The sequence below is a fragment of the Eleutherodactylus coqui genome, chromosome 1 (genome assembly GCF_035609145.1).
Source record: "Eleutherodactylus coqui strain aEleCoq1 chromosome 1, aEleCoq1.hap1, whole genome shotgun sequence".
NCBI classification, from domain to species: domain Eukaryota; kingdom Metazoa; phylum Chordata; class Amphibia; order Anura; family Eleutherodactylidae; genus Eleutherodactylus; species Eleutherodactylus coqui.
Window position 1 is genome coordinate 323,673,870 of NC_089837.1, and position 23,080 is coordinate 323,696,949.

The 23,080-nt window shown below is 44.3% G+C and overlaps 1 protein-coding gene across 2 annotated transcripts in view; it reads right to left on the reverse strand.

Annotated features, from left to right (window-relative positions):
* The window catches only part of LOC136575422 (ultra-long-chain fatty acid omega-hydroxylase-like), a 162,528-nt gene that overhangs the window by 18,604 nt on the left and 120,844 nt on the right, over positions 1 to 23,080 (reverse strand). For both annotated transcript variants that reach the window (XM_066575085.1, XM_066575084.1), the window contains exons 5-9: positions 14,336 to 14,463; positions 12,748 to 12,869; positions 7,600 to 7,867; positions 4,501 to 4,567; positions 2,404 to 2,530 (exon numbers count right to left, since the gene is read on the reverse strand). In XM_066575085.1, coding sequence (XP_066431182.1) covers positions 2,404 to 2,530; positions 4,501 to 4,567; positions 7,600 to 7,867; positions 12,748 to 12,869; positions 14,336 to 14,463 — 712 coding nt within the window. The remainder of the gene's footprint in view (positions 1 to 2,403; positions 2,531 to 4,500; positions 4,568 to 7,599; positions 7,868 to 12,747; positions 12,870 to 14,335; positions 14,464 to 23,080) is intronic.

The following is a 23,080-nucleotide window of genomic DNA, read 5'->3' on the forward strand; positions in this document are numbered from 1 at the left end:
ATGAGCGTTTTTTTTTGGTGTGTAAAGAAATCGCACCGTCAATGATAGAACATGGGCGACCATTTTCGGTTGACAATTTTTTACGGTGTGTGAAAAGATAAGTCATGCCCCATCTTTTGCTGAGATACGCTGGAGGCTCCCATAGATTGCTATGGGAGCTGAAAAAAAGGGGTTGAGGGAGTTCAGCCTCGTCCAACGCTGGGAAAAGAACACAGCTGGCTCAATTTAAGTATTATAAGTAATTCCCAGGATTTCTGCTAACCGAGGGATTTCCACGCAGCAGCATATATTTTCAGCGAAACGCCGCAGACAGCCGCTAACTTAGCTTGGGACTCGATTGAGGCTATTCTTCATTTATGCGATTTGTAACCGCAATTGGCCGAGCGCAAAAAAGCATACACTTGTGTAAGTGAGCCCTAAGCAGCACTGCACTAAAGGATTCAGATTAGAATCACTAATTACTGCTTCCAAATTATAGCCTCAGTCAGACGAGCGCTTTTTTGCGCAGTTTAGGTGTGGGGGAAAAAACCTTGCAGGGACTAACAGGAGTTTACAGCGGGGCATTTAAATTGTTCTTCTGGGCAGCATGTCTTAAATGTCCTGCTGTAAGCAGCAGGAATCTTCTTTTCCTGTGCAGGAGTTTCCATAGACTCCTGCTCCCATAGGAGTCAAGGGAAACTTCTGTACAGCACGCACCAAAGATACGACAGATCCTATGTTTTGTGAGCACCAAGGAGCTGCATGTCACCCACAGCATGTCCTAACTTTCTTAGGTGCGCGGTTTTATGCGCCTAATATTCTCTCATGTGACCGCTTCTTCAGAAACCCACTGGTACCTATTAAAAGCGCATTCTGTGCGCTGCTTGCAGTGCGAAAAAAAAAAACGCTCGTCTGACCGAGGCCTAAAGAGGGCACAAAATCATATGTGAACAGGTATGATTGTGGAAGCAGACTTAGCCCCACAACTACTTATACAATTAAGGGCTTATTCAGACGACTGTATACTGGCCGGGTATTCACGCTGACCAATATACAGCGTCCCTCTCTGCAGGGGGAAGAGGCTGGAAGAGCTGGAAGCAGTGCACTGAGCTGCCGCTCCTCTCCGCCCCTTGGCACTATTTGCAATGAGAGGAGGCAGGCAGGGGCGGAGCTAAGTAGTGGAGAGGGGCGGAGAGGGGGCGGGAGCTCAGTGCACTGCTCCCGACTCTTCCAGCCTCCTTTTTAAAAAATCCATAACTTTTATTTTTCCACCGATGTGGCCATATGAGGGCTTGTTTTTTTGAGGGTAGGGAGAAATACACATCAATTCTGCCATTGTTTTTTTTACAGCGTTAATCATGCAGCATGGACCTAATCACATTTTTTTCTGCAGGTTGCTACAAGATATGTTTTTTTAGGTTTTTTTCTACGTCTGCACAATAAACTTTTTTTTTTGGAAAATATATATTTTTTTGCTTTGCTGCATTCACAGTCTCATAACTTTTTTATTTTCCTGTGCATGTAGCTTCCTTTTTGTTTGATGAGCTGTAGTTTTTATTGTCACAATTTGGGGTGCTCACTTTTATTGCTTTTTTTTAGGAAGTAAACTGTACCAAAAAAGCATTTTTCCCCCTTTTCTTCATAAAGGATTTGCTCTGAGGGCTAAAAAGTCTGTTCAATTTATTGTACAAGCTGTTATGATGATACCAAACGTGTTTTTTTTTTATTTTATAAAAGAGTGAAAAGAATAGTTTAAAAAAAAAATGTTTTATGTTCTTGTATGGTGGACTGCACATGACAATATGTGTGAAATACATTGTCATACGCAGTACAATTTCGCTGCCATATGTGGCAATAGGCCCATTTAGCACCAATCTGACTGACAGTAACAGGTTGTAATTTATCTTTTTAGATAGTCTTCTTATGAGACAGAACTTGCAATAATTCAATGGCTTGTACTATATGCTGCAATACCTCTGTACTGCAGCATATAATACTTTTGCACGTTGCCAATAAGCCCTGCCAGAGGCATCGAAGCATGACAGCCCTGGAAGCTTTCATGAGAGCCATGTTTACCCATTGGCGTGTCTCATGAGGGGAGAAAGAGAGGCAGGATGGGTTCCCCCACCCGATTAGCTGCCAGCAGAAGTATAATAGAAAGTTTTGTTGTGTATTTTGGACTCAGTTCTGGCTTTGGCTTACAAATAAAAATGCAGAATACTGTCCAAATCCTACTGTCTGAATATGGCCTTGCACTGAATCTTTTCCCACAAAACTATATATCAATCTTCTTAATGCCTCCTACTCTATAATATATTGCATGTTCAATGTGACAATCTCCCTCTAACATACTCTCACAGTATCTGCGCTGCATGTATGAACAGCAAATAACATTGCATAAATAATATAGTGCAAAATAATCACCATCCCAAGTGTGTTGTCTCTCCCCTTAATAACTCCTTTATTTCCTCTCTGCATTTTTCTTGATATTCAGGATGAGAAGCCAAGTTAAACAAGATCCAGGAGAGTCCACTGGCTGTGGTGTCATGCCCTTAATGGAGAGAACACAAGACATCTTTATGGCGGAGGGTTGTTGCTCAACAATGTCAGGTTTGTGTATAAACTGGGATAAATCAACTTGATGCCATTGTGGGACGCTGGATTGCCTCCCATGTATTGCAATCTAGTGGAGTGCTTCAAGCATTTGGGTATTTATATGCATGGGCCATGGAAAAGTAGCCTGGCTTCCTTTTATAGGTACTTAAGGCCCTTTTACACGGAACGATTATCCTTCAAATGAGCGAAAATCATTCAGGGTAAAAGCAGTTAACGACTGAATGACGAACGATAAATAATTCGCTTTTCATTCATGGTTCATTTTATGCAGGCATAAAAGTCGCCTAGTTTAAATACCGATCACTCGTTGTCACTTATACGGTTCTCGTTTGAACAAGCCAATGATGAGTCTGTATAAACAGGCTGCCCAAATGAACTCTGACATTGTTCACTGATTCAAGAGATAAATTATTTGGTGTAAACAGACCCCTAGTGTATAGCTGAGACATGCCCTAAACAGCCAATTTTCTAATGTGGACTATCCCATTTCTCAATACCCATTAATCCAAATACATTCATCACAGAGGCCAACTGCATTATCTCTGCCTTGTACACATATCTTTTAGGGTCTAAAATCTCCTCTACACAACTGGTAGTTGAGCATAAATGGTGGGAGCAGGTACCACATTTAACTGGAGAAGATTGGGAGGATGTCTCCCTGGTGGTTAACAATAAAATGATACCGCTCTGTTTTCTGCACCAGTGCTTTTTAACTCCTAGCTGCCTTCAGAAAATTGGCACAAGGCATAGATTTTTGGTACATGGCGCTGCCATGTGTCTATAACCAGACCTTCTGAGGGTAAATGGTACAGACATTAACTGATATTTTAGGTCAATTTTTTAAGGGAATGTGTTATCAAAAAGTGTCCTATTGTTTACATTAACATTTTGTGTCATTTTGTAGGATTTTTTGATGATTGTTTCAAAAATGTCCATGTTGCTATCTGTATTTAAAAAAATTCTGAAATCTTGCAGTTTTCACACTAGCCATTACGCCTCAGAATAGGCTGACACTCACTGTTCTGTTGAAGGAATGTTTCATCAGTCATCTCATTATTACCACAGGCAGAATTACACTTAATGGTAACACATATATATCGTATTTATAACATAGGATCCACCATTCATAATAGTAGATGTCAGAGCCCACCTCCTGCCCCTCCCTGCGCAATGTCCTCTGCTTATATCATATAGAATGCCTGGAACACTCTTCCATAGAGGTCAATGGGTCATCTCCAATCTAGTGTTTCCTATGGTCCATGTGGCTGCTATAAAGCATATCTATGACTGCAGTTCAGGCAAGATGGCTGCCCCATAATCATTAAATGCAATAGCTGTGATTGGTTCATCGAGTACTGCAGTGACTGGCTGAGCCGCAGCGCTCGAGAGCTAATCAAAGCCAGTGCTTCCTGGAGGTAAGGAGTTTGAACCTCCAAACCAGGAAGCGTTGGCTGAAAACTACAGATAAGGGTGCCGGAGCTTCAGAAGAAGACGTGCGGTGGAGCAGACAGCGCCTGTTAGGAGTCTTTTTTTTTTTAATGCAGCTAGGGATTATTTCACGGCTCAAACAGTAGGACTTCCTGATGTAAAAGTTGCATCCCACTGCATGAAAACCGCGTTTTTGCGTGATGCATTGCAACAGAAAGGAAGGCTCCATAGGGAAACATGGGCTACAAAACATAGCCACAATTTTTTTTCTCTCAATGTAGCAGCCTACAAAACATGGCTACTGCGAAGGAACCCATTGGAAAGCATGGGCTTCACATATGTGCGATTTGTAGCACTGACGCATCGCGAGAAAATCGCGTGATTTTGTCGCTCATGTGAAATTGGCCAAATAGTATAAGCCCCATATAAATAATACTCAAATAAGTATATTAAGTTCGGCCTGGACTGCAGACATACCTTCAAACATGAATGTGTCCACTTCATCTTTTATTTCCTCATCAGATAGTGGGTGGCCATTTTCATCCTGGGTCAAAAGATTATTAAAGTATTTTTAGAAAATGTAGCAGTAAATTCCTTGTGAAATATATTACAAATAAGGCAGGACTGAGAATGTGTTAACATCATGTGGGGTGGAGATTATCCACAACCACAAAGAGAGACAACAGGAGGATGAACAAGGAGCACTTGACTCATCGAATTGGGTATTTTGAGAAAAAAAGAGTCCACTGTCTCCAACAGTGAGGCATTATATACCCTGTGCCCCTGTGCTAGCTTTTTAAGTAACCATAGAGGCCTCTTTGCTAGTTTGGCTACTTCACACCCTTTAAGCAGAGTATTATTTAATCTCTGCTTCCTTAGGATGGCCTGTCCACGGTCGTGATTTCGCCGGCGGTAAACCAACGGCGAATCACGCCCTCTGAAGCTTTCCATAGCACTGCTATGGAAAGCGATAGCACACTGTCCATGAGCGGAGAAGCATTGTGATTCTCTGCTTGCGGCAGGCATGCTGCAAATTGCCTGATTCTCCGCGGCCAGCCTATCTATCAGATAGGGCTGACCGGCGGAGATTCGGCGGTGGCTCCCACGATGGAGTTTTGCCGCGGTATACCGCAATGCCTGTGGACAGAGGCCCTTACTGGCAGTTTTTGCATCAGAAGGAATTTTACTATTTATCTGACTTGCTTCATTTTTCAAACAACAGAGTTGTTGTGGACATCAGACACCAACCCTGTCTGTATAAATCCAGTCTAAAGTCTCCATTGACTTTGGGTTGCCTCAACAAAATCTGCACGAGGCAAGCTGATACAAGCAATATCCTTATACGGATAGTGACCTATCCGTCTCCAATCAATATAGTGAGCTGTGAGGGATATATGCTTGGGGTCCCTTTTCCTGTTTGTCTGCTTTTGTTGGCCCAGTAATTATTTTAATCAAGCTTAATAAAGTTTTGTATTTAATTGTCTATAACTGTGAAGGGCACCCACAAGTATATCTCAAATATTTTCTAGAGCAGCGATAATTATTTTTGAAATAATAATCTTTATTGAGTTTTCAATAAAAAGTACAACATTGTCACACTTCTTCAGGAGTAATGAATACAGCAATACAGTAAGATGAAGTTGGTGATATCTATAAAAACTAAGCTCAGCTGGCCTATCAAGATACAAAACTATAATGCAGGTAAAGGTCAATTCATAGAGGATCAACAAATCTAACAGTCCAGATTAACTTTGGACTAACAGGAAAAACCAATTAGAGTGGTCAATAACACCTGTAGCTCGCCTCTCCTACTTATGTTCTACTAGGACTTCCAGCTGTTTACCTCAAGAATTGATCAGACATAAGATTAGTCGCATCTATTACCTAGGACAATAGAAGTACAATAGGGGTTTATTGGTATCCCTCTTTCTTTAGGGCTAGGGTGGTAACTGATGAATTACTTGATACCGTAGGGAAATGCATCGAACGAAACCCTTATAACATATCGAGTATACTAAAGAATTTGAAGTTAGCCTTGAGTGGATACCTCTCTTCGTCATCTTAACCTATTAAGTCCTGATATGCAAAGTTAGCAGATCTGATTGATACTGCGACTGCACTGTGACAATCATACAAATACCAGTATTAGCCATCCCACCTGAGCGGCCACTTAACCCCGGGTGGTACTAGGCTCTTTTTGTCTTTGTCTCTAGTTCCAAGTGTGTGTATGTGTTGGGTTCCTGTCCCCCTCACCCAGGGAGGATCACGGGATCCTGTCGGTGCCCTGCATTTTTAATCTTTGTTATTAATAAAAAATTAAATTTTAATTAGTGTCTACACTGTGAAAGGGCGTAACGGAAATACGTAGATTCTTCTGCCTCAGTGAAACCTAAAGTATTTTTGAGGATTACATCTTTAAAAATATTATTTGAAGGTAACAAAGCAGCTTATATGGTGAAAGTTTATATTTCTTTTGAAAGTTTGAAAAGTCAGACCCTTTTATAAGCAATATCGAAATAGGTTTAGAGGGGGCATGAGCTACTTAGGAGAGCGTTAAATAATATTTAACACTGTCCTATAACAGAATGTGTAAATTATGGGGATATTGATCTGAGGTCTGGAACCTGAGAGGGAGGGGTTGGGGGTCTACAGAAGACTCTGAAGTGTGGAAGTGGCACATTCGAAAGCTACAAGAGTGAGCCAGGAAAAAATGAGCTTCAGAAAATTCATGATATTTCACCAAGGGGCAAGTTGGGCTTTGTAGTAATATTTAGTGATATCTAGTGCAGTGAGGCCCCCTTTTAATTCAGAGCAGTAAAGGACCAATCAGGGTTCTAGAAATAGAGTAGTTCCAAAATACCCCTAAACTATACTAAGGTAGTAACTGTGAAGCCTGCGTACCTGTGATTGCTGTCGGTCATGCACAGTACAGATTTTTTTCTTTCAATATTTTCTATGCCGTCGCAAAGTGTTGACGCAGGTACCTGTAGCCCACACACAATGTTAATTGCATATGGGCTGCGGGTTGGACAGCCTGCATTGACTGCGTACGGCCGCTTATGGCGGTGAAATTGTAGCTACTCATGCAGGCGGTCATGTGCAGTACACCTGTTTTTCTTGTTTATATTTTCCGTGCCGCCACCTAGTGATGATGCGTATATCCACAGATAGAGAACAATAGGCTCTATGCTGTGCTCTATTTTCCACTCACTGATTACACAATCCTCACACGCTAATGTGAGCGAAACTGTGTAAGGAAGTGTAATTGATTGCCTGCGAGCTACCGTGTATCACAAGGGCTTACAGAGCCTGCGTAATACACAATTCCAATGCGGTCGTGATGAGCTATATTTTCATAATAAAATCCTTTTAATAAAAAAATGTTTATGGAAACATATCTGTGTTGTCAGTCATCATATTGTGGGGAGCCAACGGGCTAACAGAGTGAGCTCCCTTCCTCTGTCAAGCTTTTTTGAAACTATAGTTGCTAATAATCATAGTATTTAATGTAGACAAGGCGTTCCAAACATCCATCCACATCATAAACTGACATTTATTGATGACACTTGGCCTGACCTTTGACAGTAATATAATGTCAATGAAATCCTTGGTCTTTCCTTGCTTGGACTTGATCCAGTTCTCTTCCCCCTTCTCCTGCAAAGCCTTCTTTCTCAACTTCACTACATTTGCAGTAAACTCATGAACAATTCTGCATGCACGGTAAAATTTTCTTCCATTGGAGGAAAAGCGGTAGATAAAATCAAAGTAATGATGAGGGGATTGCTCACGTTGCGTAATCAAGTTGCTTAAGTCATAAATTGCTGCAATGTATTCACTTGGCGTCCTGTAATGATAACATTTAATAGAGAGTGTAAGCAGTCATTCTGAAATGCAGACTTGCCCTGGGGCATAAAGGCAATAGGCAATAGGCAAATACTATTCAGAGCATGCTATGCAAAACCACTTTTTCCTTCACACTCGCGGAAACAAATTGTGATTTCCGTGAGTGGAGGGGAAAAAAAAAAAGCAGAATGTTTAGGATTCTGCACGGACGGCTTCCATTGAAGTCAATAGAAGCCATTCGACCCGTGGTCAATCTGCAATTGACATTGCAAAAAGGTCACGGGTACTAGCATCATTGCCTAGTGATCGTACTAAAAAAAGAAACATTTAGGAAAAAAAAATTGTATTGTGCATGTCCGATGGTGGCTTGCTGCAGCCAACCGCAATACAGATGAAGAATAAAAGTGACGAGTACCAGAATCCGACCCGGTCGTGTGCAGCCAGCCTTATTGTGGCTCGTCACCATTTAAAGAAGCACTCCAAGTTTGTTTTGAGAAATCCATCATAAGGTCAGTGACTTCTAGTGTGAAGTATCTCATTCTGTAGTTTGTTCCCTCCAGACTCTGCACTTTTCATCTTCCAGGTCGCATAATCAGTATTCTGACAATGTTCTGTGTCCTGGAGATAATGGGGGAGATTTATGTCAACTGCCATAAAAAAACCATCTTTCTTGCCTACAGTAATCAATGACAGCACAGCTTTCATTTTTTGTTCTGCTTTTCAAAATGCAAGCTGATCTTTGATTGGTTGCTATGTGCAAGAAAGACAATTTTCTTTGTGACAATTGACTTAAATCTGCCCCATTAATTTCAGGACACAGAGCAGAGTCAGAGTGCTGGTCAGGTGACCAGGAGGCCATAAATAAATGACCGCCAAGGAGACGACTGCTCCAGTAAGAAGGGGGAAGGGCAGCACAGGGCAGGCTAGACAGGTCCTGGTGGTGGGAGACTCAATTATTAGGAGGACAGAAAAGGCAATCTGCCACAAAGACCGGGATTGTCGAATGGTGTGTTGTCTTCCTGGTGCTTGAGTTCAACACATCGCGGATCAGGTTGACAAATAACTAGAAGGGGCTGGTAAGGATCCAGAGGTCATAGTATGCATTAGCACCAATAACAAAGTCAGAGGTCAATAGAGGACCCTTAAAAATGATTTCAGGAATCTAGGATCCAAGCTCAGGGCAAGGTCCTCCAAGGTAGTTTTCTCGCAAATACTACCTGTACCATGAGCCCCATCAGAAAGGCAGCGGGAGATTAGGGAGGTAAACAAGTGACTCAAGAGTTGGTGTAGGAAGGAATAGTTTGGGTTCCTGGAGAACTGGGATGACTTTGTTTTCAGCTAAAGGCTCTACCGTAGGGAAGGGCTGCATGTCAATGGGGAGGTGCAGCTGTGCTGGGCAGAAGATGGCTAGAAGGTTGGAGGAGTGTTTAAACTAAGGACTGAGGGGAGGGCAGCAAAAGATGTAGGGAGAATGACAATGTAGACAGAATTTTGGGATTAAGGAATGGAAATGGGGGTCAACTGGAGGGTGGGGTTAGTCCAGTTAGAACTGACAGAGTAGCAAATAGTACCATAAGTAGCATACTAAATACAAACAGTAACCACAACTGTATTCTTTGTATGGCAACAAATGCAAGAAGTCTGGTCAGTAAAGTGGGTGAGCTTGAAGCGAGAAAGTCTGAGGAAAACTACGATATAGTAGGAATAACATAAACATGGCTTGATAACAAATGCATTTGGGCAGTGAATTTACAGGGTTATAATCTCTTCAGAAGAGACCATGGAAACCAGATAGGAGTTTTCTATAGGCCGCCAAAAATAACAGAAGAAACTGAAAACTTATTAATAAGACAAATCAAGGAAGTGTCAAACCCCAACGAAGTAATTATTATGGGAGATTTTAATTATCTGGATATAATATGAGAAGATGAAACCTGCGAATTTCACAAGAGTGTTAGGTTCTTGAGAACAATTAAAGATAACTACCTTACCCAACCTGTACAGTAGACAACTAGAGGGAGGGCCACTCTGGACTTACTAGTAACCAATCTTGGGAGTGCAGGTTGAGGGACATTTGGAAAGTAGTGACAACGATATAATTAATTTCCAGTTGTCATTGAATAAGAAGCCTTAGCAGGGAGTGACAAAATACTGAACTTTAGTAAAGCAAAATTTGATCAACTCAGAATTACTCTTGGCAACATTAATTGGGACAATGTCCTTAAAAGTAACACTACAGGTGACAAATGGGAGAAGTTTAAAAGCATCTTAAATACCTAAGGTGAGCAGTTCATACCCTTCAAACATAAAAGAACTACAAATAGAAGAAAACCAATGTGGCTCGACAAGACTGTAAGGGTGGCTATAAGCGAAAGAAAGAAAGAAAGCTAAAACTAAAACAAGAAGGCAGTGAAGAAGTGCTAAAAGCATATGGGGAAGAAACCCAAATATGTAAGGAAAAGATAAAAACTGCCAAGGAGGAGGCAAAGAGGCTAATTGCCAAAGAGAGCAAAAATAAGCCCAAACTATTTTTCAATTACATAAACAGCAAAAAATAATGCAGGAGAAATCATAGAAGATGATGGGGGGAAGGCAAATTTATTAAATAGATTTTTCTCAAGTATATAGACGACAGAAAAAGAAATGCCACTTGAGATGCAAGGGGATAAAATGAACCCCCTCCTAAATAGGACCTGCCTAAGGCAGGAGGGAGTAGAAAATTGGCTAAAAAAGATTAAAATCAACAAATAGCAGGGCCCAGATGGATACACCCAAGGGTTCTGAGGGAACTGCTGGTAAGTGACGTGATAAACAGGCCACTATTTCTTCTATTTAGGGACTCTATTGAGACCGGGGTTGTACTACTAGATTGGCGCATTGCCAATGTGGTTCCAATATGCAAAAAGGGGTCAAAAAGAGAACCTGGTAACTACAGGCTAGTAAGTCTCACTTCAATAATTTGAAAAATATTCAAGGAGTTTTTGAGAAGGAAAAAAATGGTATAACTCCTCATCAGCATGGGTTTATGAGGGGTCGATCATGTCAGGCCAACTTGATCAGCTTCTACACGATGAAGTAAGTTCTAGGCTGGACCTGGAAGAGTCTATTGATCTCGTATATTTGGATTTTTCTAAAGCATTTGACACCGTGCCGCATAATAGGTTGATAAATAAAATGAGACAGCTCAGTCTGGGCAAAAACGTGTGTGGTTGGGTAAAGAACTGGCTCGAAGATAGAAAGCAGAGGGTGGTAATAAATGGATCGTTCTCTGATTGGGCCACCATTGCTAGTGGGGTGCCACAGGGTTCAGTACTAGGCCCCATTCCGTTCAATATATCTATCAATGACCTGATAGAAGGACTGTACAGTGAAATATCAATATATGCGGATGATACAAAATTATACAATAGAGAACAATGTACGGCTACAAATGGGCCTAGATAAGCTGGGGGCTTGGGTAGAAAAATAGCAAATAAAGTTCAATATTGGTAAATGTTAGGTTCGAAATTCTAGCGTTTTTTCTGACGACGCTCACCGTGCGGGGTAAATAATTCATTACTTTGATAGATTAGACTTTTATGGATGCAGAAATACCATATATGTGTTTTTGTTTTATTATTTAGATTATTTTATTATAAATATTGCAAGAAGGTTTTTTTTTTACTTTTATTATTTTACTTTTTTTAATAATTAATAAAACTTTATTGATCTTATTTTAACTTTTTTTGTTAGTTTCCAGAGGGGGTGGGTGTTGGGGGGCATATGGGACCCCAGAATATATCAGGATTAAAATGCCGGTGCAGAATTGATGGCGCCATTTAAAGGGTTAACAGCTCTGATGAGCAGCGTGGCTTATCAGAGCTGTTGCGGGCAGGTGATCTCCCTTCATACACACCCAGAGCATGCAGGAACGTATAGGACTGTACATCCTGTAGCATTAAGGGGTTAAAAGAGGCATAGGGGTGAGGAATGAGAACAGAATTCTTCCACTATACAAGGCACTTGTCAGGCCCCACATGGAATACTGTGTACAGTTCTGGACACCGGTGCTCAGGAAAGATGTTACAGTGCTTGAGGGGGTTTAAAGAAGGGCAACTAAATTAATAAACGGAATTGGAGGACTGGAATACCCAGAGAGGCTTTCAAAATTGTGATTATTCACCCTAGAAAAAAGACGGTTAAGGGGCGACCAAAGAACTATGTATAGATACACTAGAGGACAATACAAGGCTCTCTCCCGTGATCGGTTTATACCCGACTTCTAGAAGAAAGCAGGTTTCATCACCAACACAGAAGGGGGTTCTTTACTGTAAGACCGGTGAGACTGTGGAACTCTCTGCCTGAGGAAGTGGTGATGGCAAAATCGATAGAGAAGTTTAAGAGGGGACTAGATGTCTTTCTAGAGCGCTATGATATTACAGGATATAGCCATTAAATAACTATTGGGTTGTAATCTGGGTCTTGAAGTGAGGTAGGAACTTTCAAACGTTGATCCAGGAATTATTCTGACTGCCATTATGGAGTCAGTAAGAATTGTTTCCTCCAAATGAAGTAAATTAGCTTCTGCATCACTGGTTATTTTGCCTTCCTCTGGATCAACAAGGGGAGGTGGAAACAGTCTGAACTGGATGGACATTGTTGTTTTTCAGCCTTGCATACTATGTTACTATGTAAAGTGCAGAATCCACATTAAGGAGGAAATGAGCTACAGAACAGGATTCTTCACAGAAGAGGTCAATAATACTGTGATGAATTCTCAAAAACACCCCCCACAAAAAACGGTGCTCCTTTAATATCATTGTGTGTCTTTTGAAACCTGTACTCAACTTGTCAAGTGTGAAAATTTATTTTAAAGCAATGGAAATACAGAAAGTAACCTACTCTTGGCAGTCACTGTCATAGCTAAATGTACATTTCAGCAAGGTATCCAATGTCATTAGGCTGATGTGTTCAAACATATCCAGAGACACCGGGCCATCTACACACAATCTGCGCCATTTAGCCTGTGAAAACATGCACAAATATAAGAGCAGTAGATAACAGGTAAATTCAGGTAAAAAAACTGGGTGTCCTTATTTTGTGAACTTTTTAATAATTCATTCAGCCTTTTATGAGTTACTTAAAGGGGTATTCCGGTTACGGAAAGTTGCTGTTGGATGAATGCTACATTTTCAAATATTATTAAAGTTTGCAATGTGGTTCTGCTGGCACATCAGGAGGTTTATTCCCAGGTTGTCATGGATACGTCCTGCATGTATTCCAGCACTACAGGTCGAGCTTGTCTGTAAGAATGACCAGGGACAGCTTTTTTCTCTTTAGATCTTTGGACCAGATTGCACATTCAGGTCTTCCTGTCCACCCTATATAAATTGGTAGCATGTAACGTAACAGTCTTCAGTCATTAGCAGATTTTTGTTGGTACCTTGCACTCCTACATGTTTTGCTATCTCTAAGATTTAGCTGCCATACTGGCAGCCTGATCCTCTACTGTGATAGCCAACTGGAATACCAATACATAATCAAACAACCTGTTATTTAGGCACCTGGGCGTCATATAGGTAGACGGTTCTCTCATTTCTTCCCACTTCAACAGCAACACCAAAAATAACATGGTACAGGGGGCTTGTTTTTGCTATATACTTCTTTGTATTTTGTCATCAATCATGTACATATGTTACAAGAGTAGAAAAAGCACAAGGCATTCACCCACAGTGCTTAAAACAGTCCCTTTCTTGGATCAGTCCATTTTAATCAAGGAAGTAACATGGAGATGCCACAAAGCAGAGGAAGCATCTAGACACACTAATGCGAGGGTTCAAGGAGTCTGCTCCTTTTCTCAAGCATACACTGTGTATTCCACCATAACATTAAATAGCATTCAGACTCTATACATTAATTCTAAAGAAAAATAAGTAACCATATAAGGATACAACAATAGGATAGTAAAAAGTATAAATACCATTTATTCTTGCTATTTAACTCTGCTGATTTTAAAATCCTTCACAAGAAAAAAAAATGGGTAAAACCAAAAGTAAAATATATTGACTTTTAAAATCAATCACTTCAATGGTGAAATATTGTTGTTTGCATAAAAGTCCAAAACCCCCATTGGTCATGGAAAAGGGAAATGAGTATTCAAAGAAGCTAATTTGTATGCTGCAAAATTCAACGATTTTCCAACTTATCAATTCTTCATGGTTTTCAAGATCCTTGTTTGCTTTTATTTAATAGGAACCTTCATTGTTTATGTCCACTTTGTTGGAAAATCCAACTCCGATAGCTGTCCAGTAATGATCTGTATACCTCTGTGTCTAACAAGTGACCAAGACAGAGTTTTGGAGAGTGTAAAGATTAAAAACTATGGAGAAAATACGGGTGTCATTCCCCAATTTCACTTCATCTTACATCCATTAGCATAACGCTGGACAATCCAGTGACAATCCATGTGGCATATATAGATTCAACTTACGTGCATGATACCTGTGCTTTGGTTAAAAATCTTCACATACTGCTTTAAAATATCAAAGTGGAAGGCAGGTGTTAATAGGCGACGGTGACGGGCCCATTTCTGTCCTTCGCTGAGCAAAAGGCCATCTCCTAAACAAGACAGATTACTTATTATTTAAACGAGTAATTAAAGGGTTAACATATTAAGGCTGGTGTTGATCAGTTAATTTAGCCCTTTGAAGATTGACCACTACTTTGGGCTGGTTTAATATTTGTTTTTTAATACACACTTTATTTAAACAAAAATGACTATATTTTTGATTTGTACCTCCTTAAGTGTTAATGTATGAATTTGGCCCCAGAACCTAAATATTATTTAGATCCAATATTATTAGAGATGAGCGAACACCAAAATGCTCGGGTGCTCGTTACTCGGGACAAAATTATCGTGATGCTCGAGGGTTCGTTTCGAATAACGAACCCCATTGAAGTCAATGGGCGACCCGAGCATTTTTGTATTTCGCCGATGCTCGCTAAGGTTTTCATGTGTGAAAATCTGGGCAATTCAAGAAAGTGATGGGAACGACACAGCAACGGATAGGGCAGGCGAGGGGCTACATGTTGGGCTGCATCTCAAGTTCACAGGTCCCACTATTAAGCCACAATACCGGCAAGAGTGCCCCCCCCCTCCCAACAACTTTTACTTCTGAAAAGCCCTCATTAGCAATGCATACCTTAGCTGAGCACCACACTACCTCCAACAAAGCACAATCACTGCCTGCATGACACTCCGCTGCCACTTCTCCTGGGTTACATGCTGCCCAACCCCCCCCTGCACGACTCTGTGTCCACAGCGCACACCAAATTGTCCCTGCGCAGCCTTCAGCTGCCCTCATGCCACGCCACACTCATGTCTATTTATAAGTGCGTCTGCCACAGGAAAAGCAGGCACACACTGCAGAGGGTTGGCACGGCTAGGCAGCGACCCTCTTTAAAAGGGGCAGGGCGATAGCCCACAATGCTGTACAGAAGCAATGAGAAATATAATCCTGTGCCACTGCCATCAGGAGCTGCACACGTGGGCATAGCAATGGGGAACCTATGTGCCACACACTATTCATTCTGTCAAGGTGTCTGCATGCCCCAGTCAGACCGGGCTTTTTAATTCATAGACACAGGCAGGTACAACTCCCTATTGTGAAGTCCCTGTGGACCGACAGCATGGGTGGCTCCCTGGAACCCACCGGCGGTACATAAAAATATCCCATTGCATTGCCCAACACAGCTGAGGTAGTAATGTTGTGCTTAATGCAGGTGGGCTTCGGCCCACACTGCATGCCCCAGTCAGACTGGGGTTCTTTAGAAGTGGAAACAGATGCATTTATAATTCCCTGTGGACCCACAGCATGGGTGGCTCCCTGGAATCCACCGGCGGTACATAAAAATATCCCATTGCATTGCCCAACACAGCTGAGGTAGTAATGTCGTGCTTAATGCAGGTGGGCTTCGGCCCACACTGCATGCCCCAGTCAGACTGGGGTTCTTTAGAAGTGGAAACAGATGCATTTATAATTCCCTGTGGACCCACAGCATGGGTGGCTCCCTGGAACCCACCGGCGGTACCTAAAAATATCCCATTGCATTGCCCAACACAGCTGAGGTAGTAATGTCGTGCTTAATGCAGGTGGGCTTCGGCCCACACTGCATGCCCCAGTCAGACTGGGGTTCTTTAGAAGTGGAAACAGATGCATTTATAATTCCCTGTGGACCCACAGCATGGGTGGCTCCCTGAAACCCACCCGCGGTACATAAAAATATCCCATTGCATTGCCCAACACAGCGGATGTAACGTCAGCTGTAATGCAGGTGGGCTAAAAATTCATTTGATTACACTGTAGGCGAGGGCCCACAAAAATTGCTGTATCAACAGTACTAATGTACATCCAAAAAATTGGCCATGGCCAACCAAGAGGGCAGGTGAAACCCATTAATCGCTTTGGTTAATGTGGCTTAAGTGGTAACTAGGCCTGGAGGCAGCCCAGTTTAACGAAAAATTGGTTCAAGTTAAAGTTTCAACGCTTTTAAGAGCATTGAAACGTATAAAAATTTTTAAGAAAAATTATAAGAGTGAGCCTTGTGGCCCTAAGAAAAATTGCCCGTTCGGCGTGATTACGTGAGGTTTCAGGAGGAGGAGCAGGAGGAGGAGGAGGAGGAATATTATACACAGATTTATGAAGCAGAAATGTCCCCGTTTTGGATGGTGAGAGAGAACGATGCTTCCATCCACGGGTGCAGCCTACGTATTGCTTAGGTATCGCTGCTGTCCGCTGGTGGAGAAGAGAAGTCTGGGGAAATCCAGGCTTTGTTCATCTTGATGAGTGTAAGCCTGTCGGCACTGTCGGTTGACAGGCGGGTACGCTTATCTGTGATGATTCCCCCAGCCGCACTAAACACCCTCTCTGACAGGACGCTAGCCGCAGGACAAGCAAGCACCTCCAGGGCATACAGCGCGAGTTCAGGCCACGTGTCCAGCTTCGACACCCAGTAGTTGTAGGTGGCAGAGGCGTCAGGGAGGACGGTCGTGCGATCGGCTACGTACTCCCTCACCATCCTTTTACAGTGCTCCCGCCGACTCAGCCTTGACTGGGGAGCGGTGACACAGTCTTGCTGGGGAGCCATAAAGCTGTCCAGGGCCTTAAAGACTGTTGTATTGCCTGTGCTGTACATGCTGCTCGATCTCCGCACCTCCCCTGCTACCTGGCCCTCGGAAGTGCGCCTTCTGCCACTAGCGCTGTCGGATGGGAATTTTACCATCAGTTTGTCCGCCAGGGTCCTGTGGTATAGCAACACTCTCGAACCCCTTTCCTCTTCGGGAATGAGAGTGGAAAGGTTCTCCTTATACCGTGGGTCGATCAGTGTGTACACCCAGTAATCCGTAGTGGCCAGAATGCGTGCAACGCGAGGGTCACGAGGAAGGCATCCTAACATGAAGTCAGCCATGTGTGCCAGGGTACCTGTACGCAACACATGGCTGTCTTCACTAGGAAGATCACTTTCAGGATCCTCCTCCTCCTCCTCCTCCTCAGGCCATACACGCTGAAATGATGACAGGCAAGCAGCATGGGTACCGTCAGCAGTGGGCCAAGCTGTCTCTTCCCCTCCTCCTCATCCTCCTCATGCTCCTCCTCCTCCTGAACGCGCTGAGATATAGACAGGAGGGTGCTCTGACTATCCAGCGACATACTGTCTTCCCCCGGCTCTGTTTCCGAGCGCAAAGCGGCTGCCTTTATGCTTTGCAGGGAACTTCTCAAGATGCATAGCAGAGGAATGGTGACGCTAATGATTGCAGCATCGCCGCTCACCACCTGGGTAGACTGCTCAAAGTTTCGAAGGACCTGGCAGATGTCTGCCAACCAGGCCCACTCTTCTGAAAATAATTGAGGAGGCTGACTCCCACTGCGCCGCCCATGTTGGAGTTGGTATTCCACTATAGCTCTACGCTGCTCATAGAGCCTGGCCAACATGTGGAGCATAGAGTTCCACCGTGTGGGCACGTCGCACAGCAGTCGGTGCACTGGCAGATTAAACCGATGTTGCAGGGTGCGCAGGGTGGCAGCGTCCGTGTGGGACTTGCGGAAATGTGCGCAGAGCCGGCGCACCTTTACGAGCAGGTCTGACAAGCGTGGGTAGCTTTTCAGAAAGCGCTGAACCACCAAATTAAAGACGTGGGCCAGGCATGGCACGTGCGTGAGGCTGCCGAGCTGCAGAGCCGCCACCAGGTTACGGCCGTTGTCACACACGACCATGCCCGGTTGGAGGCTCAGCGGCGCAAACCAGCGGTCGGTCTGCTCTGTCAGACCCTGCAGCAGTTCGTGGGCCGTGTGCCTCTTATCTCCTAAGCTGAGTAGTTTCAGCACGGCCTGCTGACGCTTGCCCACCGCTGTGCTGCCACGACGCGCGACACCGACTGCTGGCGACGCGCTGCTGCTGCTGACACATCTTGATTGCGAGACAGAGGTTGCGTTGGAGGAGGAGGAGGAGGAGGGTGGTTTAGTGGAGGAAGCATACACCGCCGCAGATACCACCACCGAGCTGGGGCCCGCAATTCTGGGGGTGGGTAGGACGTGAGCGGTCCCAGGCTCTGACTCTGTCCCAGTCTCCACTAAATTCACCCAATGTGCCGTCAGGGAGATGTAGTGGCCCTGCCCGCCTGTGCTTGTCCACGTGTCCGTTGTTAAGTGGACCTTGGCAGTAACCGCGTTGGTGAGGGCACGTACAATGTTGCGGGAGACGTGGTCGTGCAGGGCTGGGACGGCACATCGGGAAAAGTAGTGGCGACTGGGAACTGAGTAGCGCGGGGCCGCCGCCGCCATCATACTTTTGAAGGACTCCGTTTCCACAACCCTATACGGCAGCATCTCAAGGCTGATAAATTTGGCTATGTGGACGGTTAACGCTTGAGCGTGCGGGTGCGTGGCGGCGTACTTGCGCTTGCGCTCAAACACTTGCGCTAGCGACGGCTGGACGGTGCGAGACATTGCTGGATTGGGCCGAGGACAGCGGAGGTGAGGGTGTGGGTGCAGGCCAGGAGACGGTAGTGCCTGTGTCGTCAGAGCGGGGTTGGATCTCAGTGGCAGGTTGGGGCACAGGGGGAGAGGCAGCGGTGCAAACCGGAGGCGGTGAACGGCCTTCGTCCCACCTTGTGGGGTGCTTGGCCATCATATGTCTGCGCATGCTGGTGGTGGTGAGGCTGTTGGTGGTGGCTCCCCGGCTGATCTTGGCGCGACAAAGGTTGCACACCACTGTTCGTCGGTCGTCAGGCGTCTCGGTGAAAAACTGCCAGACCTTAGAGCACCTTGGCCTCTGCAGGGTGGCATGGCGCGAAGGTGCGCTTTGGGAAACAGTTGGTGGATTATTCGGTCTGGCCCTGCCTCTACCCCTGGCCACCGCACTGCCTCTTGCAACCTGCCCTGCTGCTGCCCTTGCCTCCCCCTCTGAAGACCTGTCCTGAGTAGGCGTTGCAAACCAGGTGGGGTCAGTCACCTCATCGTCCTGCTGCTCTTCCTCTGAATCCTCTGTGCGCTCCTCCCTCGGACTTACTGCCCTTACTACTACCTCACCGATAGACAACTGTGTCTCATCGTCATCGTCCTCCTCACCCACTGAAAGGTCTTGAGACAGTTGCCGTAAGTCCCCAGCCTCATCCCCCGGACCCCGGGAACTTTCCAAAGGTTGGGCATCAGTGACGATAAACTCCTCTGGTGGGAGAGGAACCACTGCTGCCCAATCTGAGCAGGGGCCCGAGAACAGTTCCTGGGAGTGTTCCCGCTCCTGAGCATGTGTCATTGTAGTGGAGTGAGGAGGCTGGGAGGAAGGAGGAGCAGCAGACAGAGGATTCGGATTTGCAGCAGTGGACGGCACAGAACTGTGGGTGGACGATAGGTTGCTCGAAACACTTTCTGCCATCCACGACAGGACCTGCTCACACTGCTCATTTTCTAATAAAGGTCTCCCGCGTGGACCCATTAATTGTGAGATGAATGTGGGGACGCCAGAAACGTGCCTCTCTCGTAATCACGCAGCAGTCGGCTGCGATACACCTGGATCAGGAGTTCGGCCTGTACCCACACCCTCACTTGGCCCTCCGCGTCCTCGGCCGCGTCCACGTCCTCTAGGCCTACCCCTACCCCTCAGCATGCTGTATTACCAGTGATTTGATTTCCCAGGCAGGAAAGAAATTGGCGCAAGCCTGCTGTTAAACGTAGCTGGCTGCGTATGTTTTTTGTTAACGTTCTGCACCCACCACACACGTACCCAGAACGCTGAGGACTGTCAGAGGCAGGCCAAATAAAATGTTTCCCTTTTTTGGTTAAAGAAAAGGCCCACTGCATATATTCAATCAATAATATATGTCTTCTGGCCCTGCCTACACAATTCTGTCCCTGGAGTATTACTGCAGGGCGCAATGCTCTGCACAGCCGATTTAAAAAAAAAAAAAAAAAAGCAACACTGCTAACAGCAGTCTGCACAGTTCTGCACACGGTTAAATGTGGCCCTAAGAAGGACCGTTGGGGTTCTTGAAGCCTACACTCACTCCTAACACTCTCCCTGTCTAAACACCACTTCTGTCCCTGGAGTATTACTGCAGGGCGCAATGCTCAGCACAGCCGATTTAAAAAAAAAAAAAAAAGGACAACACTGCTAACAGCAGCCTCCACACGGATAGATGTGGCCCTAAGAAGGACCGTTGGGGTTCTTGAAGCCTACACTCACTACTAACACTCTCCCTACAGCAGCTCCGGCACCAGCATCACTGTCCCTCAGCTAACTCACAAGGCATCTGAGGCGAGCCGCGGGAGGGGCCGACTTTTATACTCGGGTGACATCTGATCTCCCCAGCCACTCACAGCAGGGGGGTGGTATAGGGCTTGAACGTCACAGGGGGAAGTTGTAATGCCTTCCCTGTCTTTCAATTGGCCAGAAAAGCGCGCTAACGTCTCAGAGAGGAAACTGAAAGTAACCCGAACATCGCGTGGTACTCGTTAAGAGTAACGAGCATCCCGAACACGCTAATATTCGCCCGAGCATCAAGCTCGGACGAGTACGTTCGCTCATCTCTAAATATTATATATTGGAAAAATATTATTAGAAGCATAGAAAATACAAATTCAGCACTCTGCCAGGATCAGATGAAATAAAAATACCTTATTGACAGCAGGTAGAACCATCTTATGTATTTCAAACTTCAGTTCTTAGGCTGGATTCACACAAACGTATATTGGCTCGGTTTTCGTCCTCATCTGCAGGGGGAGGAGGATGGAAGAGCCAGGAGCAGGAACTGAGCTCCCGGCCACTCTCTGCCTCCTCTCCGCCCCTCTGCACTATTTGCAATGAAAGGAGGCGGGGCGGGGCTAAGTTTTGAGAATTAGCCCCACCCCCACCCCACCTCTCCCCATTGCAAATAGTGCAGAGGGGCGGAGAGGAGGCAGAGAGGGGGCGGGAGCTGAGTTCCTGCTCCTGGCTCTTCCATCCTCCGCCCCCTGCAGATGAGGACGACATATATCGGCTGAGCTTAAAAACCGAGCCGATATACGTTCGTGTGAATCCGGCCTACGTTATAGCATCTTACAATAAAGGAAGTTCAGCCGTTAAAGGGGTTTTCACACGACTGTATTTACGCAGCTAATGTAGCTGCGTCCAAAAATTGTGACCATCTGAAGCATTGGATTCCAAAGTATTCATTCAGATGAGCGATTTTTAGCCATGTAAAAAAAATCGTGCCGGCAAAAATAGCACATCAACCAAAAACGGTGACCGATTTTATATGGTGCCCGAAAAGATAGGTCTTGCCATATCTTTTTGTAGAGATACGCTGGAAGTTCCCATATACTCCTATAGGAGGTGAAAAAAAGGGAAGGGGAGGAAGTTTACCTGCGTCCAACGCTGGGAAAAGATGACTGCTGGCTCTATTTAACCCCTTAATGACCAAGCCTGTTTGCGCCTTAATGATCAGGCCAAATTTTGCAAATCTGACGTGTCACTTTAACATTGAAAAACACCAGAAATGTTTTGCATATCCTAGCGATTCTGACATTGTTTTTTCGCCACATGTTGTACTTCATTTAGGCTTTTAGAAAAAATAGACCGATAGAATTTGTGTTTATTTATTAAAAGAGCCAAAATTGGGAACATTTTGAAAAAAATCGTCATTTTTTCACATTTCCAACTGCAATATCTTAAATATGTGCAAACATAATATAGAAATTTTTGCTAAGATTTATATTTCCACCCATATACTTTATTTTGGGCGCACGTTGGAAAAACTTTCGTTTTTTTTTTAACCATTTAGGAGACGTACAAATTAAACATTACTTTTTAGCATGTTGAGGAACACTTTGTTTTCCTATACCAAGCCAAGATTGGAAAGGCTCACGAGTGTCAGAATAATAGATACCCCCACAAATGACCCCATTTTAAAAACTACACCCCTTAGTGTATTCACTGAGGGGGGTCATGAGTATTTTGACACCACAGTTTTTTTTCAGGAATTATTTTAATTTAGAGGAGAAAAACTAAAATTTCATATTTTTGCAAATCTGTCATTTTAAAGACATATTTTTCTCCTATAGTTTACATGAAAATGAGGATTTACACCCCAAAATGGATACCCCTGTTTCTCCTGTGTTTAGAAATATACCCATTGTGGCCCTAATCTTATATCTGAGTCCACAATGGGGCCCAAAATGAAAGGAGTAGTCAGTGTCTTTCAAAACAGAAATTTTGCTTGAAGTCCCTTAGGGCCCCATAGCACACATGTAGAGTTTTTGAGCGCCCAAAACCATAGAAAACCCCCAAAAATGACCCCATTTTGAAAACTAGACCCCTTAACGAATTTATCTAGGGGTGTACTGCATATTTTGACCCCACAGTTTTTGAATGAATTCAAGCCAAGCAAAAGGAAAAAAAATGTGATTTTCGTTTTTTTGGCAATTCTGTCATTTTAAAAACAGCTTTTTCTGTACAGCACACATATGAATGAAGACTTGCACCCAAAAATGGATACCCTTGTTTGTCCCGTGTTCAGAGACATACCCATTGTGGCCCTAAACTAATGTCTGGATGCACAACAGGGCCCAAAATGAAAGGAGTAGTCGGTGGCTTTCAGAACATAGATTTTGCTTGAAGTCCTTTTAGGCCCCATTGCCCACTTGTAGAGTTCTTGAGCACCCAAAACCATAGAGAACCCCCACAAATGACCCCATTTTGA